At 40.6% G+C, this 21,989-nt stretch overlaps 1 protein-coding gene across 2 annotated transcripts in view; it reads right to left on the reverse strand.

The window, feature by feature from the left end:
- Positions 1 to 21,989, reverse strand: part of tenm1 (teneurin transmembrane protein 1) — a 155,502-nt gene that overhangs the window by 34,188 nt on the left and 99,325 nt on the right. For both annotated transcript variants that reach the window (XR_014606269.1, XM_084114746.1), the window contains exons 12-22: positions 20,773 to 20,958; positions 19,105 to 19,134; positions 18,850 to 18,996; positions 17,480 to 17,696; positions 15,646 to 15,765; positions 15,079 to 15,340; positions 13,824 to 14,091; positions 11,534 to 11,677; positions 6,065 to 6,314; positions 5,488 to 5,508; positions 1,415 to 1,647 (exon numbers count right to left, since the gene is read on the reverse strand). Coding sequence is in view for 1 of the 2 variants with exons in the window: in XM_084114746.1 (XP_083970872.1) it covers positions 1,415 to 1,647; positions 5,488 to 5,508; positions 6,065 to 6,314; positions 11,534 to 11,677; positions 13,824 to 14,091; positions 15,079 to 15,340; positions 15,646 to 15,765; positions 17,480 to 17,696; positions 18,850 to 18,996; positions 19,105 to 19,134; positions 20,773 to 20,958 (1,878 nt within the window). In the remaining variant the exon portion in view is untranslated. The remainder of the gene's footprint in view (positions 1 to 1,414; positions 1,648 to 5,487; positions 5,509 to 6,064; positions 6,315 to 11,533; positions 11,678 to 13,823; positions 14,092 to 15,078; positions 15,341 to 15,645; positions 15,766 to 17,479; positions 17,697 to 18,849; positions 18,997 to 19,104; positions 19,135 to 20,772; positions 20,959 to 21,989) is intronic.

The following is a 21,989-nucleotide window of genomic DNA, read 5'->3' on the forward strand; positions in this document are numbered from 1 at the left end:
AATCTTTATAAAAATATATTATCCTAAATCCTTATCCAGTAAATCACACAAAAAAAGGAAAAGTCTTCAGATATTGTTGTAAGCAATGGAGGGGGTTGGATTCAAAAAGGTTGAGAACCACTGCTTTAGTGTGATGCCCGAACCACAACTTGATCTTAGAGCAACAAATACAAAATCTGGGGTAAAATCTGTTTCGTTTTTTTTTGCAGTCTCAAAAATCATTATTTACAGATGCTGAAAATGTCAATCCTGCCAGTAAATTTTCCTGTAATTTTCCGTCAAATCTCTTAAAAATAAAATAATATTTTCAAAACAAACAGGGTATTTTATAAGCATAATTTTGATTTGATTTTAACTTGTTTACTGGCTCCCAGCATGAAGCTCTGGGCCTTTGGTTGTTGAAACTAGCCGAAGACTATCCGTTTTTACAGCACTAAAGAGATCATAGTCACGGAAGATGCTGCCATGGTGCAGAGATCAATACTGCATCACTCTGAGTTTCTATGTGTATAAAGAGATATTGATTATAAAAACATTCTGTATATTGAGATTAATTGAATCAACAGCAAGGCAAAGTCAAGCCACACACCACCATACAGAACTGTCAAGACTGGTATGTATAGTGACGCATATCAGCGATACGGGTCAGTTTAGCAGAATTAAACAGAGAAAAAAAATCGTGACACTGAATTGCTAACGCTTTGGTTGCAGTCTATTTGTGCGGACCCCCTCATGGCCTGAGAACATAGAAGGTCGGATTGCAGTTATTGAAGCTCTCAGCATTTTGGTCAGAGCCTGTTACAGATAATAGACTTCAGTAAAAAACACTTTAACAAAGGGGAAAATGGGTATTCTACCCCGAGACGCACAACGGAAGGCTTTTAAAGCGAGTGTAAAAAGGCTTAAATCAGTTTTAAATGTGATTTACAGTTTGATCTGAAACACAGTTCTTTTCAGAACAGTCCGAAATCAAAGTGAGCGCGCACACATACATAACATTCCTGCTCTGGGATTCTTTATGAATTCTATCCTCAGGGGCTTACAAGTAAGTGGAGGCTTTTAACTGCGACAGTTGAGTGAGCGAGTTACTGTGTGAGAGAGAGTGCACAATGAGGCTTGAAGGATAAGAGAACATACGTGCCCGTTAGCCACGCCCCTGTCTGTCCATCAGCCTGACTGACGGGTTTAAAGAGACAGTGGCAGTGATGGATAGGCGGGACTAATAGTCGCTCCACCTGATTTAACAAAGAAGGAAGGCATCTTTCATGTATCTTACTTTTTCAGTTTTCCCATTTCTCTCACTGAAATATGCCTATATTTTTCTCTCCCTTCTTTCAATTACCACTCTGCCTTGCTCACTCACTCTTTCTTTTTGAATTCAGAAGCGCAGCATGTGTGTGCGCTGGACTCTCACCCCTGGGGTTACTGAGCGCTGCTTCAGTGGCCTTGCCTCCATCGCCGCACTGGTTTGGGTGGAAGGGTGTGCACTGCTCCCCGCTGCCAGCCACCACCTCCACGTTCCTGCTGATATCTTTCGGTTCAGTCAGAGTCTTCAGGCGGTACAGCTTCCCGCTGCTTGTGTCCGACAGGTAGAGCGACTCGTGCACAGGGTCCATAGACAAGTAGTACTTATGAGCCGGACTGGAGCTGAAGGAAGAGAATTTAAACAAGGCTTTATGACAAAGCAGGGCTACACACATATTGGCAATGTACTTATGCTGAAACTATTTCAAAAGTCGAAATCCATACCGAAAAACAACCACATACAGAGTCATGCTCACACAAGGTTAAAGTAAAAAAACCCTCCAGGTCTCAGCGCCTTGCAGACATTTCAATCATACTGAACACAAGCCCTGATCAAAACTCTCAGCCCCTACAGTGCGTTGGACCCCTGCCAGCCTATAATCTTCCTTTCCTTTCCCTCCATCCGGTTCTGCCCTAAGAGCAAATCTACCTGCTGCCTCTTTATCATCTGTTCCTTGGGCAGAATGAAAGGGAGGAAATGAAAGAAAAAAAAAGAAGAAGATTTTCCTAAAGGAGCGAAACATTGTCCCCCACAAAAATTGATGAGGTCTTTTTTTCTTTTGATAACAGAAACATGTTATTTGGATTGTGCTCCCCATGACTTCCTCTGGCAAATCACCTGTGGCGTCTGAGTTGTGGTGAGTTTGGTACTTGTAGATTATGAGGCACTCTGCTGCTCTGACATTTAAGGGGAGTCGATTCACTCTTTTGGGTTTAAGGACAGCAGAGTGCTTAGAACTGTTTAGGGGCTATGAGGTCAGGGTAAAGGGGAATAGTTCCTGTTGCTAAGCCGCTAACAACTTAAAGGTCATGGGTTCAGTTTCTTGGGAATGCACATACCGATAAATTTTACACTTAAAGGGGTCCTATTATGCCCTTTTACAAAGTCTTGATTTAGATTTAGGGAGTACTAGAATATGCTTTCATGCCTGATTGTTCAAAATTCTTCCGAAATACGAAATGTGCCATATCTGTGCTCTACTCAGATGTAAATATTAAGGATGGCGTCAATTTCAAACCAATTCAAGCCTGATTCAAACTTAAGAATGTTAACAATCAAAGAGGATCATGCAGAATGGATTTCATGCATGGACAAGCATGGATTTCATAGGACGTTTCAGAGTGATGTTTTTTTATATATTTTTTTATTATTATACATTTTAGATACAATGTTATACACAATTTAATCATGATACTTGTCAGAAAACTATGGTAATACAAACAGTAATCGATTACAAAACCATGGTTAATTTTGCTAAGGGGCGGTGAACAGTCTTTCAAAAGCGAGAGGTTACAAAAACTACAGTAAACACAATATCAACACTAATGTTGGCTAGCAGGCAAGCAGAGGCAAAGCTTTGCCCTTTGTTTACATCGTAGCGACAACATAAAACTCATAATTGGACTTGTTATTAGAAAACGCAACTACAAATAATAATTAGACATACAAGTTGTGATCAACACAACAACAGTTTGTCCCTGACAAAGTAAGACCTGCTCCATTTCAGGAGAAGCTGCATTGTACTCTCTTAGGTTCTGAAAGCTGTACTACAAAAAATGTGCTGCACACAGATAAACGTTGGGGTTACAATGTTCAGGAACAGTGTTCAAAATTGATTTTAACCACTCTAAGTTCATCAGCCTTAGGAAGGTCAATGCAGCTCAACCAGGCCTTGTCCCCTTTTTTCAGTATTCCGTGGGCTGGGATTATTTAAATGAGTAACATTGTGACTTCACAAAGCCCGGAAAAAACATGCTGTAGTCCAAACGAGACGTTCAATGTAGTTCTTGGAAAGAGGATTCTGTTGAATAAAATATCTCCCTTTGGAGTGGACTTAGAGCTTTGTATCCTTGAGATCTTTTTTATGCTCAAACAGCAACATTACACACTAAGTAAAGTTGAAAAAGTGAAAAAGCATAATAAGACCCCTTTAAGACTGGAATACACGATATACACTTGCTGACTTTGTACATAGTTACAGAGGAAAAACTGGGCACCGTATACTAAACGACTGAGGATCACACACTACCAGACTTTCAAGTCATTAACAAACTCACACAGAAACACATACAGTACCTTGTTGCAAGGAGACACGTGACAAATGAAAACAATTTGTGTTCTAAAATCTTCTCAAAATATCAAACATGTTTGAGATCCTCCGACTGGATGGTAGTCTGTAATCATCATACACAACATGATTTTCTGTGAAATCTGTCGACTCAAATCTGCAGACTGGCTCTGACTTTTGGCAGCTTGTCCAGACTGTAAATCTGGGCAAAAGTCGTGTAGTGTATTCCAGCCTTTACTGTTGGTCACTTTCAAAAACATTTATGAATGTTAATAGTTACTTCACAAAGCCATTAACCAAATTTACATAAATACTGAAATGGTAAAAGACACTAATATGTCTTTCAAAGTTGCTTTTGTTAAAATAAAGGGTAAAAAAAATTCTGTAGCTAAAATGGCGTAGGTTAAATTCTCTGGGAATACACAGACTTCTAAAGTGAACACTTTTAATGCAGTGAGAGTAGCTTTTGATAATGATGATACAAATGTAAATAGTAATAAAATGTACATCAATATTGAAATGGTAAAAGAGATTCATATTTTTCTCCAAGCTGTTTTTGTTATGATAAAGGGCAAAAGCCACCCCCTCAAACTGTCTGTTTACTGACAGATTGATGAAATTGAAAATGGTAATACTATAAGGTTCTTTTGAGTCTTCGTGAGGTAGAATCAGACTCTGTTTTGATCAGAAGCGCTATCTCCAAAAGACGTCTGAAGGTAGGATTTCCCCCTTGCTGTGGGATGTAATACTGTGAGCAAACACACGCGCGCACGCAAAGATAAAGGATTACAGTTCGCTTGTCTGTGTTAGTCTGTGGGGCAGAGGTCTATCCCACACTCTAACTCCCTCTCTGTGGGGGGCGCCGTTTCTAAATTCACATGAAACGAGGAGGATCTAGACGATAAGCAGGAGACTGTGGTGTGATGCTGGCAGCGGTTTGCTGTGAAAAGCTGTTAGTGTTCAATCCATCGACCAGAAAAACGCCCCAGATGGATTCCTTACCACACACTGAAGATTACAAGCAACAGTAGCCACTGTGTGGCTTCATAACACACACGCCCACACAAAAACATGTCCGCAGTCACACAAATACACACACAAAAATATACTGAATACAATTACAAACATGCAAAAATGTAATAATAAAAGATGGCCTTCATTATAAGAAAATAAAAGATGATATGCTCCAAAGTAATTGAAAGGTAAACTTTAAATAAATAAAAATTAAAAAAGGGGAAAAGTGAAGAAAAGGGGAAAAAAGAAAAAAAGGGTGAAAAAAGAAAAAAGGGTGAAAAAAGGGAAAAACAAGGAAAAGGCTCTAGTCATTAAAGCTCAGGATTAATGTGATGTATTGACTGAAGTTTTCTGGGAGGGACGGTCAACTTCGGTCCTGGAGGGCCACTGCCCTGCAGAGTTTAGCTCCAACCCTTACAAAAACTCTTTTCTAGTAATCCTAAAATCATTTATTAGCTTGTTTAGGTGTGTATTATTAGGGTTAGATCACAATTCTTCAGGGCAGTGGCCATCAAGGACCTGAAGTTTTGGTGTTAATAGTATTTTTATAATTAGGAATATTTATGTTCAGAGCGGTGGGGTGCTATGACCTTGATGAGAAACAGCAATTTACTAAATATATTTACAACTTTATTTAACGACTTTTCATGGGACAAGACCCAATTCTGAGCATTTGATTCTGCTGACTTACTATATGGGCTGCTGCCTCTAAATCTGTTGTTCTGCATTTGAGACTTGAGTCACTTAACCTCTAGTTCCTCCAAGGTTGATGCATGGATGAATGGAGATTCAAAATAAAAATAATGAATTCAAGCACAAGTACAGTGTATTAATGACTGAAAGACTATATAGTGATAACTGTTCTGAAGAGAAAACATACCTGTGTCTAATGTCACGATTTCTGGACGCATAACATGGAAAGAAATGTCAATAATTAAAACTGAAGTCAACATTGAGAAAAGACATTCCTCAGATAATTTTTGTTTTTACAATTATGAAAACTTGTATAAGCTATAAAAAGCAGATACAATTTTTTACATAATCTAATCATTAAATAACTTTTATAAAACAGTTCAATTTAGATGTCACTATGCAAAGCTCATTTTGTAGGTTATTTGACAAAACATTTATTAGTGTTTTATTTGATGTAATTAAATATTTCAATAGCAGGAATCTTTTTATTAATAAACAAGAATAAAAATAACGGCTTAAATAAAACCTTACAAAATAAAAATCTAAAAAATAAATAAATACGAAATTAAATAAATAAAAAACAGAATCCCTATTAGTAAAATAATCAGTTATTAAACCCTTTACATTCATACATTACTAAATAAAACTATTAGTTTAAAACTATAGAGATTGCATACAACAGTTACTTATGCAAAAAAAAAGAAGAAGAAAAACATTTAAACACTTTTGAGAAATGATTAATTTGCTGATCTAAGATGGCAGACCTGAGCTCCAAGATGCTGATGGAGAATCCATTGGGCAGAATCCTGCGGATGTAGTTAAAATCACCTACATACACACTTCCATCCGAGCCGCAGGCCAGAGCGATGGGGGCAAACAGTTTCTGCTCCACAGCTGGGCCGTTGCAGTTTGGGCATGGGATGGCACGGACTGCCCCTGTCCCCATCACTGTGGAGATGACCAGAGGCTGCTGAGAAATAAAGACATTCTCTCCATTTCCTTTATGAAGGATACCTGAGAAAAGAAACAGAGATTATTAGATTGAAGGATGAAATGTATTGGTGATAAAAGACCCTGTAGAAACAAGCTAAAGAAAGGAATGATACAAACTGCCATCTAGGGAGCTCTCAGAAACTATGTGATGTGAATGAAGCCCACGGGAAGCAACAGTTCGACACATGCTAGTTCTCTAGCGAATGTGTATAGGTGTCGCCCAGCCCCCAACTCTATTCAACATCTGTTCAGCAAGGCACTGTATGCCAACGCCTAGGAGGAGCAGTACTCTCACTTAGGAGGAGCTCACCGCCCAGGTGGACACAAAGGCAACCACTTTGAAGTGGGCCAACCTCTGCTTGGAAACAGCCTTCCCTTCTGCTGTCCCATAACAGATAGAGCTGGTCTAAGGTCTAGGCTTTGCATTCTGATCACGTATAACCGCACTGAGGCGGATGGACAGAGAAAAGCCAGGGCTGGGTCTACCTCCTCCGGGGCAGCGCTTGCAGGCTCACCACCTGGTCCCATGGGAGAGGTAGGAACCTTGGGCACACATTCAGACCGGGGTCTCAACTTGTGAGAGTTAGCCGACCCGAATTCCAGGCACAACTTTTTGACCAAAAGCTAGCAAGTCCCTACCCTCTAGTGGAGACCATGCAGGAGAACTGTTTCTTAAAAAACTGAATTTTTTAACTCACTGCCTGCGATGGCGGCAGTCTCTGCAGTGCAGTAGCACCAGAGAAGAAGACCCAAGAGGGTAAGGAGGGAACACAAGGCGGATATATCTCCTTGCTCGCCTCAGGGACCTGACAATCAAATCGCACTCCGCTTGGATTTGAATCCACTGCCTCATGATGTGTGCCAATGTAGAAGCTACAACATTTTGAGGTGGAGGGGACAGCCCTCACTCCAACCACAAGCAGTTTTTAAAGGGAGCACTGAAGTGATCGAACACCTTCGGGATCTCCTCACGGAGAGAAGACTCGGTTCAACGAACAGGTTCGACTTAAATTAGAGGAGCAAGCGTCTTTCTAGAGGGTGCTCACAGAAGTGATGGTCTCTACTGCATAACAATTCTTGCGGTAGACCAGAACCTCCGCGTCCAGTTCTTACTAGAACCAGACCTGGAAGGTCTAGACGCGGGTGCCATCGTGCCCCATCCCTGAGAATGTGCTCAGAGGAAGGTGTCAGGAAGGTTGTCGAGAGGAGGTTGGTTGGCCAATGAGGGGCAACTGACAAAACCTGTTCCATCTCTTCCTGATTTTAGCACCATAGTGCAAGAAGGCTCACTGGGGAATGCATTTCTGCGGGCCCAGGGCCAGCTGTGGCCAGAGTCTTTGTCGAGGGATACTCAGACAAGAGAAGAAACAACTGGTGTAGGACGAGTCCGGAGGGGCAACAGACGTGGCTGTGCGGCCCCGAAGTGGTCCGAAACAGCTGGCCAGCTGGGGATGGAGTCTCCACTGTATCTGGACCGGAGGCTGTCGTGAGGCTTGTGAGCGGCACGATTGAGCAGGCCAGAAAAAATAGGTGGAATGAAGTGACCTTAGAAGCTTCTGACTCCAAGGAGGAGGTGGCGGGCGAGTTGCAACATGCAAGGGGAGCGCAGCTCGACGGTCGCAATGTTGTCAGAACAGTACAAGCTCGCTGAGCAGCGGTGTCTCGAAGCGAGGGACTGTAAGCAACTCGAGGCAATGAATGCCAATGCAGTCAGAGGGCGCCCAGAGCTCTGTTACTGCATGCCCTTTATACGTGGCCCCTCAGCCAACATTTGGAGGACACTTGTTCCAGGAGCCACTAGCCCGGGGAAACAAAGGTCTGCTTATGGGCTGAGGGTTTGGCGACAGGCCAGGGTGTTTGTTTTCTTACACGGAGCGTGTCGCTCTGCCACGGCCACCTCGGGACTCGGTCATCAAGCCAGTGCTAAAGCGGTCTCCATATGGAGGAAGCCGTGTGGCTGCGTCTGCCATATGCCCCAGGAGCCTCTGAAAGTTTCAGTGGAACCCTTTCTCACTTCTGAATAGCACTGAGCTGGCACACCTCACTTGAGAGATGCACTAGACCGAGACCACCTCCATACTAGAAAAGAGATACTCGGCATTAGGGCGAGATTACTCTTTCCCAGTTAACCTGAAGACCCAACTGGCTATGGAGCACTCGAAGGGTAGGACCATGTACTGATACTTCGTATCTTCGAACGCAAGAACACAGTAAACTTGTGGAGCGGAAGGATAGAGATCTGAAGTATACGTCTTTCAGGTCGAACGCTGCAGACCAAGCTTGGGGACGGGGCATTGAAAAATGTAGTTTTCACACGTCTAAGTTCGCAGATGCTGACGCTTCAATTCACCTCCATCCTCCCCACCACCACCAAGATGGGTCTTTCCCTCCATCCTCCCCAACACCACCAGGATGGTCTCTTCCCTCCATCCACCCCACAACCACCAGGATGGTCCCTTCCCATACCTCGCAGGGGGTCGGCTGCGCCCCTGCCTTCGTCTTCAGGCAGGATATGCAGATTCGGACCCTCGGATTGCAAGCTACGGACGGGGCCTACGTCAAAGAACTTGATTGCTTGTTGGGCTGTTAATAAATGTTTAATTGTCACAGTATTTATTCTCCCGAGTCTTTCTGGTAGAACTGCTGGGCAAAGCTCTCTACCGCGTCGCCGAACAATCCAATCTGCGATATGGGAGATTCCAGGAACCGAACCTTGTCTGCTTCTCTCATGTCCGCCAGGTTGAGCCAGAGATGGCGCTCCTGGACCACAAGTGTGGACATCGCCAGACCGACCGCGTGAGCTGCAACCTTCGTACCCCGGAGGGCAAGGTCGGTAGCAGTGTGGAGCTCACCCATGAGCTCACTGGCTGGACTACCCTTGTGCATGTTCATGAGCGCCTGGGCCTGATGGACCTGCAGAAGTGCCATGGCATGCAGAGAAGAAGCAGCTCGCCCACAGGATTTGAATGCCTTGCCCGTCAGAGCGGACGAGAACTTACAGGCCTTAGAGGGGAGACGAGGATTCCCCCTCCAAGAGGCAGCGGTCGCCATCACAGCTGCATCGCGACTGACCGCTCCACCGGAGGGATCACCTCATAACCCTTAGCCGCTCCTCCATCAAGGGTAGTGAGGGGGGAGGAGCTACTCAGGCGGTTTCTGGCAGAGAAAGGTGCCATCCATGCCTTCGTCAACTCCTCATGCACTTCAGGAAAGAATGGCACCGGAGCGGCGGGCTGAGAACCAGACTGGCCTGCTCCGATGAACCAATCATCCAAACGAGACGGCTTGGGACATGGTGGTTCGTTCCACACGAGCCCTACTGCCTCGGCGGCCTTTACTGGATCTCTGGATCCGGCTCGGGAAACGCTGGTCTCCCAGAGGGAGGCAGCACAGCCGAGTCGTCATCTCCAGAGCCCAGCTCCCCTTCCGATGCTGCGACAGACATCCTGTCCTCTGGAGGGGCACCGAAAGGTCTACTACAGAGGGACCAGCACGCTCATCGGAGGCCTCCACCGGCTGCGGCGTGATAGAGGAGGGAGGGATCCACGGTGCTTTGCCGGGCGGATTACCGTAATCCTCAGGTCACCCATTCCAGACGGCACTTGAGGCTTCCACTGGGAAGGTAACCCAAAAGCAACACTGGAGCGGGGTCTGGGGATGGGGACTGCACCTTCGCGAACGAAGGCGAGTCTCGACCTCAACGCCGAGATGGTCATATTCCCGCAATGGGAACATGAATCATCCACAAAAGCTGCCTCAGCGTGCTGTAAGCCCAGACACGTGATGCAGCTTTCATGACCGTCAGAGGGGGACAGAGCCTTACCACACCCAGAAACACACGGATGGAATGGCATCTTGAAAAAGACGCACTCACACCCGTGTTCCTCTTTTAGAAAATGGGACCCGTCACCAGTGCCGGAGCACACAGGGAATGACCGCGGCAACACAGTTTCAGTGAACTGAAACAGTGAAGCACTCACTTTTTCGCCCTCAACCAACCGACAACACAAACAAACAACAACTTTGTTGCTGTTAGAACAGCAGTTGAGAGCTCAAAGCTCGCGACCACCGCTGCACCGCGCTGTAGAAACCACCAGCACTGGGAGAGTCTTTTCCAGAAGAACACCGACACACTCGCTCGTTGAAACACTCAACACACTCTTCAGACATCATCGAACGGCTCCGGAGCAAAAAGCAACTAGTGCGTGCATCCACTTCCGTATTTATACCCGCTCCGCGGGGCGGAGTGTGTGATGCAAATCACGCACGCCAAATTTCATTTGCCTGTGCTCACATGCTCGAAGACGGTTGGCTCCCTAGCGTGATCCCATTTAGTCGACGTCGACTATGTCTGACGTTCTCGACTGAAAGGGAACTAAACATTTATTGGGGGAAAATTGCTTTTACACAAATTACGACTATTCCACAGTTGCATTGTCATTTCCACACATGACACGGCTAACAATCTTGCACATAACATTTTATCAAAAATTTGTGTATTTGGTTACAAATGAGACAACTGTGCAGGTGAAAAGCATAACTGAGATGAAATATTAGATGTGAACAATAAAATATTTTTATTGCGTATCATTTCGAATTAAGCTGTAATTTTGTTATACCAAAACTGAGGAAATATATGTATTTAGGATTTAATTATTTATTTATTTATTTATTTCAAGCAAATAGTGTGACAACAGAAAAAAATACATAATAATAATAAGAATAATAATAGTAAGAATAATAACTTAAACACTTATGCTTGAAATGGAGTGGGGAGAAGTAAAACTTATTGAACCCCACCCCAGTCTGTCAAAGAATACAAACAAAATAGCTGCTTCCTACTTCAACTATCTCAAAGAGAAAAGGAAAAATACAATTATTTATATATATAAAAAAAATAATAGTAATAATAATACCTCATTAAGAAACAGTATTACATACAAATCTAGCCAGAAAAGCCATTTTATTCTAAAAAGAATTAAAATTTCATTTTCTTCATTTCCACCACAAAATGAATGGTGATTTGAAATTTGTGACAGGTTTAGGGGCAAAAAACATAAATATGCTACAATTCTCCTGTGATACAATATATCCACTGTTACACATTTTAGCAGGCAAAGTAAATAAACTAATGATTTTGAAAAATTTGTTTAAATTTCTAAAAGTCTAAAGGTCCAAAAGCGTCCATAGTTGAAGAAAACACCCATGCGCATGAGTGTGTGCATGTGATAATCACTCACCACTCTCCAGGTTGAGGATGTGGTGATGGTTCAGTGTCCATCCGCCCAGGTTGGATGGCATCAACTCAAAGCCCTGCAGCTGAGCAACTCTCTTCTCCCAGAGCACAACGTCCAGACACGATTCATACTCGTACCCAACAGAGACTGTCATTAATTCACACACACACACACACACACACACACACACACACACACACACACACACACACACACACACACACACACGTAAGTGCCAGACAGTCCATTAAATATCACCAATCGATCACCATCATCAGAAGAAAAAAATTTACCTACTCACACACTTTCATTGGTAATTCTTCATTTTAAAGTGAAACTTCAGAATTTTAATGCATAAATTACCCAGTATAACCAATAATTAATACCATTTTACAAGATTAATTAGACTAATATGTGTTAATATATAAAATCGTGAAACTATTTATCATTTAGAGAGTATTAACGGAATAACATTTACATGTACCTTACTCTACATAAATGTCATATGTCTCTACATATATGTCATAACATCGAATTAAAATGTTTAAAGAGCTGAACCCATCCTCAGAGTTAAATAAGTGGAACATGTTATATTTGGTTCAGTTACAGTTGTGTTGCCATGGTGTTACATTGAACTTAATTAGACGGGCTCTTCAAAGTAGCAACGCTTGAGCTGTAGACAAAATAAACACAGTTGAGAGGATAAATAATAATTATTAACCAATAATTATATTTGCCTGTTTGCAGGGCAGAGATCCTGAGTCATGAGGATTTTTATATCTTTGTACCTTTTAATAATATGTTACTGGCAAAACGTTACAAGCACTACACGAATTCAAAGATATATTAATGTAGCGTCCTGTCATTTGTGTTTAAATAATCTCTATTGGTGATAGAAAAACCCCCCAGCCGTTTACACATTTGTTTATTATGACCATGAAATGTTTTCGCATAATTCTTTCTAATTACTACTTGAAAACAGAAGTTAATTTCCTCCATAATAGCCAGTAATTACTAATTTTTAGCCATTATTCAGTAGGTGCATTAGTGTGGCGTAAAACTGAACGCTCTTGTCAATGAGCAAAAGATGATGAATTCAGATCCTTTGCAGTGTCTGATTGCTGTCATTGTGATGCATCTCAAAATAATGGACAGGGAGAGAGCGAGAAAGAAGGGCTATGATCATACAACAGCAGGATACAGTCCTGCTAAATATGGTCCTGTTCATACACTATTTAGTTATGAAAGACAGTGACAACTGTATTCAAGTGTATCCTTACATTTTCAAGGGGCCACAACACAATTTTGAGAGCAAGTTCGATTGATACAGTAAGTGCTGTTTGAATGGATCCGCACTCAACAACTAGTTGTCTGTCACATCATTGATATAGCCAGGACATAAGTATGTGTGCTTTGTTGGTTATTTTCTTGCTGTCAATCACTAATATTAGCTATCTGTCAATCTCAGCTTATGAAAAATGGCAGGAAAAAGAGGTATTGTGAGATAAAATACAGTTGTCAGTCAGTTCTGTTTGGAGTCCTAGGTTCATTTGTTCATAAACAGTTCAATTATGAAAGAGACTAATCAGTTGCGCCTCTTGCATCTTATTAAGTACATACATTCAAGTTCCTTCATCTTTACACAACTCTATTTAGACATTTTATTTCATGTGTGATCATTTTATCTTACAATAGCATTCAAAAGTTTAGGGTCGGTAAGATTCTAATGTTTTTTTAAGACTTTTTAGCCATTATTCATCAACATCATTCATTCATCATTCATTGCTCATCAACAGTAATATTGTGAAATATAACTTTTCTATTTTAATATATTTTAAAATGTAATCCTGTGATTGCAAAGTTGCATTTTCAGCATCATTACATCATTACAGGCTGTAACATCATTACAGGCTTCAGTGTCACATGAAATAATTATAATATGCTGATTTGGTGCTCGAAAGACATTTCCTATTATTATCAATGTTGAAAACAGCTGTGCTGCTTAATATTTTGGAGTAAAACTATAAAAAAATATATATTCAGGATTCTTTGATAAATAGAAAGTTCAAAAGAACACCATTTATTTGAAATAGAAATTTGTCTTTACTGTCCATTTTGATCAAATGAATGCATCCTTGCTGAAAAAGTATTAATTTAAAAACTGACTTTTTGACCTGAACATATGAATGGTAGTGTAAAACGGAATGAAAGCTTATCTTTAAAGCAACAACAACAACAACAACAACAACAACAACAACAGAAAGTTAGCTCTCACAGACACAGAGACCCTCACCGTGTGCCTGCACCAGCCCCGTGACCTGCTGTCCATAGATGTCGGTTTTATTCCAAGAGAAAACATATATGAGGTTTGGAGTGGCAGGAAATGATTTCAGAAGCTGCCGACCCTGGACGGCCACAGACAGATGGACTTTGGCCAAGCCCGGCGGGAAGGTGGAGTGGGTCAGAACCACCCTCAGGAGAGACCGATAGCCTGGAGTTCTGGACGAGAGGTAGCTTAACTTCAGAATTGTAGCGGGGATAACCACTTCCTCTTGGACCGCCTACAAAGAGAGAGAGACAGAAGGAGACGTGCAGACGCAAAGAACAAGGATTTATTAGGCAGAGCGACAGTGAGAGAAATTAATTGTATTTCTATTTACTGTGTGCACTTTCCATACAGAACAAAAACCGTGCCAATGACCGTAATGCTGCCAAATAAATGTCCCATAAACACAGGTTGCAGTTCTTACAGCCTACAGACACACACAACTCTGTTCCAAAACTGAGTGAGCTGTCTCGCTGTCTACTGCCTACACAGGCTACTGCCCTCCAAAACAGCATCTTAACCAATATGAAATCTCATGAGGGACTGATTTGAAACACTCCACATAAGCAGAAGGGCTGAAAGAACATGACAAAAATCAATTGATTTCCCTTGATATTGCAATCACGATTATTAATAATAAGAGAATAAAAATACTTTTGTGTGGCCGACTGAATGTTATGTTGTTTCACATCAAAATTTAGCTGAGAAATGTGTTCCTGAATTACTTTTTTGCTGTTTTATTCATCAGTCAGCTTCAGAGAATGTGTTTACTTCCAATGTAGAGTAAATTATATACTCAAAGTGAGTAATGCATCAATATTAGAACGTTCTCATTACATTATAATCAACAAAGGTGTCAAGTTTACACAGTTTCACGCAACTGAGATTTGGACTCTTGCAAATGCTTACTTTATAATTTAAAAAAATGTCTACACTGCAGAAATCTCTTTTTCTACACTGTGTATATGCCTTGTTGATTATAATGGGAACATTCTTCTTTTTCTAGCACCACCAGGTTGCAGTGAATATCAGGTATTACACCCTCTATACTGCAAGCGAGCAGTTTCATGTGTCATATAAATAGCACCGAGGCATACAAGAGACCTGAGCGACATTCAAGTTGATTCCAGGATAGTCTGATGTTAACATTATTAATTTTTAACTAATAAAATGACATAATATAATGCACTCAGTGTTTTGTCAGAGCAAGCTTGTCTTATACCTGTAGCTCAGGTACGACTGTTCCTCTGTCCTCACAGTCGGCGGCGAATCGTGGGAGGGGGGCGGAGAGAACAACGGCGTGTGGACTGATCAGGTTTTTCAGGTCACAGACAGGTGGTTTGGATTCAGATCTTTCCATAAAAACTCGGTCCAGGACCATGAACTGGTTCCAAGGAAGCCAGACAGAACGAATCTGGGACAAAAATGGAGCTCGCTGGAACAATAGAGTAACAGAGATTCCGCCCACTGCCAGAAGATCAAAGCTAGCGGGAAAAACAAAAATACATAAAAAAAGGTTTATATATATTCCATACAGTAAATATGCTGTTAATGAAAATCTCTTATGCTCTTCATGCTGTATTTATGTGATTAAAAATACAGTAAAAAACGTAATATTGTGAAATATTACAATATAAAATAGCTGTTTGCTATTTTAATATATCTTTGAATGTAAAAGCTGATTTATTACCAATGTTGACAATATGGCTGTGCACTTGTTTCTGTAGCACATAAGGTTTATTATGTATTATATGTCTTTCTTTACAAAGAGTATAAGAGTGTGTTTTACCTGCCGTCCTGTCGGCTGAGTGTGTATCCATATTCAGGGTTATGCTGAAACGTGACATTCACGCCAACGAGAGGAGTTCCATCAGAGGCCAAAACCTGTCCTCGAATTACACACACTCGACTGCACAGAGAAAGAGAGCGAGAGAGAGAGAGAGAGAGAGAGAGAGAGAGAGAGAGAGAGAGAGAGAGAGAGAGAAGTCATTGCAAGAGAAACCAAAGGATCTGTCAGAAGAGATCGAAACTGAGAGAGGAGCACTCTCTTTTCAGTAATCAGAGAAAAATACAATAGATGCTTCAATCGATTCTAAACTTCCTCAAACTAGACGATGACACCAAAATCATTTTGGGAGATTATTTTTGGGGTGAGTCACACTGCTCATATGTGAAGAATGTAAGATTTTTTATGTTAAAATATATATTCTTAACCCAGTTTTTTGTTCATTGACTACTATTAGTAAGCCATTCATGGGGTTATCTCCCACAAAAGTGTAAACACTTTGTAATTTAAACTTTACAAAATAATTTAGACTGTTTTTAACAAGCCTCCAGCGATCTCCATTGCGATATTTTGCTCAAATCAAAGTGTAAAGTGTCTGTGCTCCTTCACATGGCTGTTTGTGCTGCTTGCTGCGACTAAGTCTGTGATCTAACCTTCTAAGTGATGAACTGTAATAAATCCAAACATGAATCTCGACTATATTGTTTTGCGATTGTGGTTTTTTTTTTTTTGTTTTTTTTTTTACTAGAAAAATATGAACATAATTTAGGACTACTAGAATTACTATTACCCTTAGCTTTTTAGAGAAGCTTTTGAGTTTTTATAAGTCTAATGTAGAGAGTGTATTAATTTATATATGAGATGACATTCTCTTGATTTGTGCTTAAACTGTAGGTGAAAGTGCAATAATTGTAATAAAATGAAGTTTCTCATATGACAACAATTATGCTCAGTAATCAGTATTACAATTTTGAGCAAAATAATTGCAATTATCAGTTCATAATTACTATGACTAAAATATGACTAAGTTTTTATTGTCTAAAACTAGACTAAAATTCCCAGACGTTTAGTCAACTAATACTTGACTAAACAAAAAACAGGACAGGTTGACTAAATATGATAAACTAAAAAGGACATTTAACACAGGACTAAGACAAACAAACAAAAAAATAGCAGACAAAATTAATACTAATGTGAAGACAGATTTTTAACTTTTAAAAAAATGCTGAACAATATATTTCTGTATGTGTGAAAGAGGATACAAATTTTATATGAAAAATACATCTCTCATTTAGCATTACCTTCAAGTTATGATCGTACTACCAAAATTACTTTGAAGAATGAACAGTCCATGACCTCTTTCTCCCAAGTGACTCCAGATACTCTGACCTTGTTTTTCCCCCGCTTTTCCAGCCAAAACATTGCCAACATTAGCACGCAACAGCATGCTTGGGTTTGTGCAGTCTCATTTCAATTTCGCATGTGAATGAGGATGTCACAGTGGATGCGGGCTGGTGGCTTAAACGGCCAGTCAATGCTGTCAGTCGTGACCAAAGTCTGAGCTAAGATGTTTATAGCACACTGAAAAAAAATGACAGTTGATGTCACACATCCTGCCTTTGCTTTTACCCAAAATCACAGTGGGATCGCACAACAATCATAAAAAAACGGATAGGAAAATGATGTCCATGTAAATACGGTCACAATCATACCATCAAATCTTTGAGTATCTGGGAGAGGTCATGATCAAGTTCTGTTTTACCTGTGATAAGATTATGTGTGCTTGTGTGTTGGCTAAGTGTATTTAAGCTAATATTTGGCAGTGTGTGTTTATCACCTGCTGTCAAATGGCAGGTCTCCTGGCAGTATGTGTGTGCTGTCCCGTCCAATGAGAAATCGCACACGGTCGTAAAACTGACGTGAAGGGCGTGTCTCGAAAGGGGCGTGGCTCTGCTGAATGATGTCACGTGGGTCAGGCGAGCCTTGGCACAGCGGGGCACTCACACACATCTGCTGACTACAACAGTCTGGGTCGACACAGTCCACGAGACCATCTGAAACACACATACACACTTTACATGCGGAGACATGTAGCCTTGATGCAGCTTGCCCTTGCTCTGCGTGTGTCTGCGTGCGCGTGATCTCATTTGTCAGCCCCATTAAAGGGGATCTGTGTTTTTAACCTCCCACAGGAGAAAGTCTCAGAGAGAATAACCCAGAAACCTCTCTCTCTCTCACAAACACACACACTGTATAGATACATTAAAGAGGACATATTATAGACTTCTGTTGTTTTTATATAAAGCTAATGGTTAACGACTACAGACTCAAACTAACGCGCTAAAAACTTGTTTGGTTATTATAAATAATTTTTTCCCATTGAGAATATCTCTACATTTTTTTGTCGTTTTTAAATGTTTTGTCAGATTTAGATTTCTACGGACAATTTAGTTTTTTACCCAAAAGCTAACTTAAAGGTGCTCTAAGCGATGTCACACGTTTTTTAGGCTGAAACATTTTTTGTCACATACAGCAAACATCTCCTGAATATCCATTAGAAGCCTGTCCCCTGAACACACTGTAAAAAAAAAAAGCGCGGTCTCTGTAGACAGCCCAGGCTCCACAAACGGCAACAAAAACAAACTGGGCCAACCTGCACCATGAAACATAACAAACAGTGTTCCAGCCAATAACCGTCAAGGATGAGACGGGGTCGGGTGGTTAGTGCGCGTGCACATGAAGGGGGGTGTGGGGAGTGGAGGAGAGAGAAGCATGAAGAGGGAGGTTAGCCAGAGGAGAGATGTCCTAGACAACGACAACGACTAACGTTAGAATTATATTCTCTTGAATTTTGATATGGCCGACATACGACCAAAGAGACAACGTTCCGATGAACAAATAGCAAAGAAGAGGGAAAAGCCTTCTAAAGGTGGCGAGAACTCCAGAGGAGGGAGGGGACAGGATGAGGAGGAGGGAGGGTCGAGCTAGCCTCCGTTTTGTTTGACAATACTCCGAACGTCAACAAGAAGTGGCGTCACCCAACATCGCTTAGAGCACCTTTAAACCCCTTTACACACAATCTAAAACATAAAAGAAACAGCATTTATCTGAAATAAAAATATTTTGTTTCCTTATATATGTGTAAATAGCATAATTTATCCTCTCTATATGTCATCCACAAAGCTCATGTCCTATAGGGGTCTTTACCGCTGTCATTATCTTTACTGTCATTGCACTCGGTTTCCATGACGACGTTACAGCCCGGGCCACTCCATCCCGACTGGCACACACAATGCCAACCGCTCTGCTCCAGTGTACAGCGTCCATTACCGTTACACAACCCAGGACATGCATCTAAGAGAGATAACAATGATATTCTTTCTTCAAAGATTGTTCATATAAAATACATCACAAAGTCATCTATTCATTTCTTCATTCATTCATCACACATATAATACTCACCTTTATCAAACAGATCCAGGTAATGTGCTGCTGAAAGAGTTACAAAATGAAAGACGGAGAGAACAAAGAGGAGAAATTACATTTGAGACATTCTTCAGAGAAGCTCTGTGTGTGCGTGTATGTGCATTTTTTTTTTTAAGTGTCCCTGTCGTTTGCTGCCTTAAGCGTATATTTGTCCCCTGAGTTTCACAGACTGTACTCATCATGAGCACCACAATTAAAGGAACTGTGGGTTGGAGGAAAAAAGAAGGAAAAAGAGGAAGAGAGAAACAGACAGGCAGAAAGAGAGAGACTGTTTAGTTTATACATCATCTACAAGGCAAAAACACGGCTCCATGTTGGTTCAGCGTCAGTTGATTTACATGTTTTATAAAAAATGCATGACGCTTCTCAAATAATCGGTTAAAATGGCAAATAATCATGAAGATATGATATTTACAAAATTTCTGGAGCATGATTCCAAAAGATTGCCAGTCAGAATGAAGATTGTTTTTATGCTAACGTGTTAATCAGATATGACACCCAGCTGTCAAAGGGTTGGCGAAATGTCAGGGAAATATCAAGACTGAAAAGAGAAGTTAAAAAAGGGTGTTAAGGCCCAAGAACGGCAAAAAAGGGAGCCCAAGAAAAAGCACTGTGAAACTATTTTACACACTAAAATTATTTTCACATAGTGCAAAGCAACTGATTTCACATACAACCTTACCATTTCTAATTCTTGTATAATGATTATACATGCAGTTTCTATGACCTCATTTTATTTGAGAGCCTACATGGGACATTTTATTATTTATAATGTATTATTATTTATATACTATTATTTTATAAAAAAAAATATAAATACATTATATATATATAAATGTATTTATTATGTATTGCAGGATTATTAAAGTGAATAGCAAAAAAATCAACAAACGTTAAACATATATATATATATATATATATATATATATATATATATATATATAACAAGGGATCAGAAAGAGGTTTGAAAGTTTTTTAAGAAATCTTATGCTCAACAAAGCTGCATTTATGACCAAAATACAGTTAAAATCTAATCGTAGCAGTTACTTTAACACAAACAAAATAACAAAAACGCAGGAGAACGGGATAAATGCAAGAGTTACACAACCAACATAACATAGACAAGAAAAGACAAAAAAGACAAATTCGCTTTCACAAATTTGCATATTTTTGTAGTTTACACAGAAACGATAAAGGTTTAGTTGAAAACAGTGTTATGTAAACAGCCCCTTCGTAAAGGGAAAAAACAAGGAACAGATGGGGTTAATCAATTAACAAATGAGTAACCATGGAAACAAATGAAAACATACCTCGAAACTTTAACAACAAATGAACAAAGGACAAAGGACACAAGAACTAACACAGGTAAAACAAAAACCACCTGTGACAAATTTTGTGAAATATTGTCAGAAATTTCAAATAACTGTTTTATATTATAATATATTTTAAAATGTACAGTATAGAAAGTTAAATATCTTTACTGTCACTTTTTATCAGTTTATTGCATCCTTGCTGTATATAAGTATTCATTTCTTATAAAAAAGAAAAAAAGGATCTTACTGATTCCAAACTTTTGAAGAGTATTATATATAATATTATCTAATAGTGTGATATAATATAATACAAACAGTCTTTTAGACATACCAATAGTGCAGTGCTCTCCCTCCCAACCAGGCTGACAGACACACTGTCCGTCCCTGCACTCTCCATGCTCTTCACAGGTTGGATGGCATGCCTGTTTGTCACAAGTGGTCCCTTCCCACCCCTCCTCACACTGGCAACGTCCAGCAACACACACACTATGGGTGCTGCAGGGAACAGGGCAAACCTCTGAAATGAGTCACAAAGCGACAGAGAGAAAATAAATTTGTTACCATTCATTATCATCGACTACATTTTTGTTCATGCTGCATCTTCTTCATCACAGGGGTCACCTATTGGATGCGTGAATTACCATGTTTACCAACTCTTGCAGCTTCACTTCAAAGCTGTTTCTCTTTTGTTTTGTGTCTTTTTGTCTTTCCTCCATTTCATTCTAAACATACAGTATATGGACATTCTTGAATTCAATCCTAATGATTTTCAGTGTTGTTGGAGGTTCATGCTGGTACACAGCTGACTGCTGCACTGTACCATGACTGGAAAGCTGAGAGCTCTCTTCCTGCTGTGCTTGTGTCTTGTGTGGTCATGTGTTGACACTCTGCACTTGACGTCCCAGTGTTTTGATCAGTGGCATGGCTGCTGCCGGTCGTCACGGTTTGTTTCATCGCTCCAGTAGGGACTGCTTGTTTGGACATTTTTTCCACTCATTCTGTTTGGACTGTCCGGTGCATTTCAAACAAGCTGAGCACGCCTTGAACACTGGCTGAAAGTACTATTTACAGTAAATGTATTATTCTTTATTATTGTTGTGTTATGTCAGCATGGCGGTGCTCATAAGGGGGTGACCCACTCCGTGTAGAGCAGGGATGGGGCAACTTCCCTGAGGAATTTTGATCCAACCCTAATCAAACATACCTGAAAAAGCTAATACATGTCTTCAGGGTTATTAGAAAGCTATAGGCAGGTGAGTTTTTATCAGGGTTGGAGCTAAACTGTGTAGAGTAAAACAGGCTCATCATCTGATGTGAGTTTAAACATTTTTTTTTAATCATATTTTGTACAACTTTTTTAATTAGTAAAAAAAAATATTCAGTGCACCTTCAGTTGTGAAGATCGAGCGTAAAGAGTGGAGAAATTCACACTTCTTCTACAGTCTGGTTTATCACACCAGCCTAAACTGTCCAAAAGTTACTGTGGTCCTGAATTCAAGACCACAGTTTTATGACAAAAACAATTTCCCTGAAACGGTAATATATCTC

Source organism: Abramis brama (genome assembly GCF_963993115.1).
Source record: "Abramis brama genome assembly, chromosome: 5".
In the NCBI taxonomy this organism is placed as follows: Eukaryota; Metazoa; Chordata; class Actinopteri; order Cypriniformes; family Leuciscidae; genus Abramis; species Abramis brama.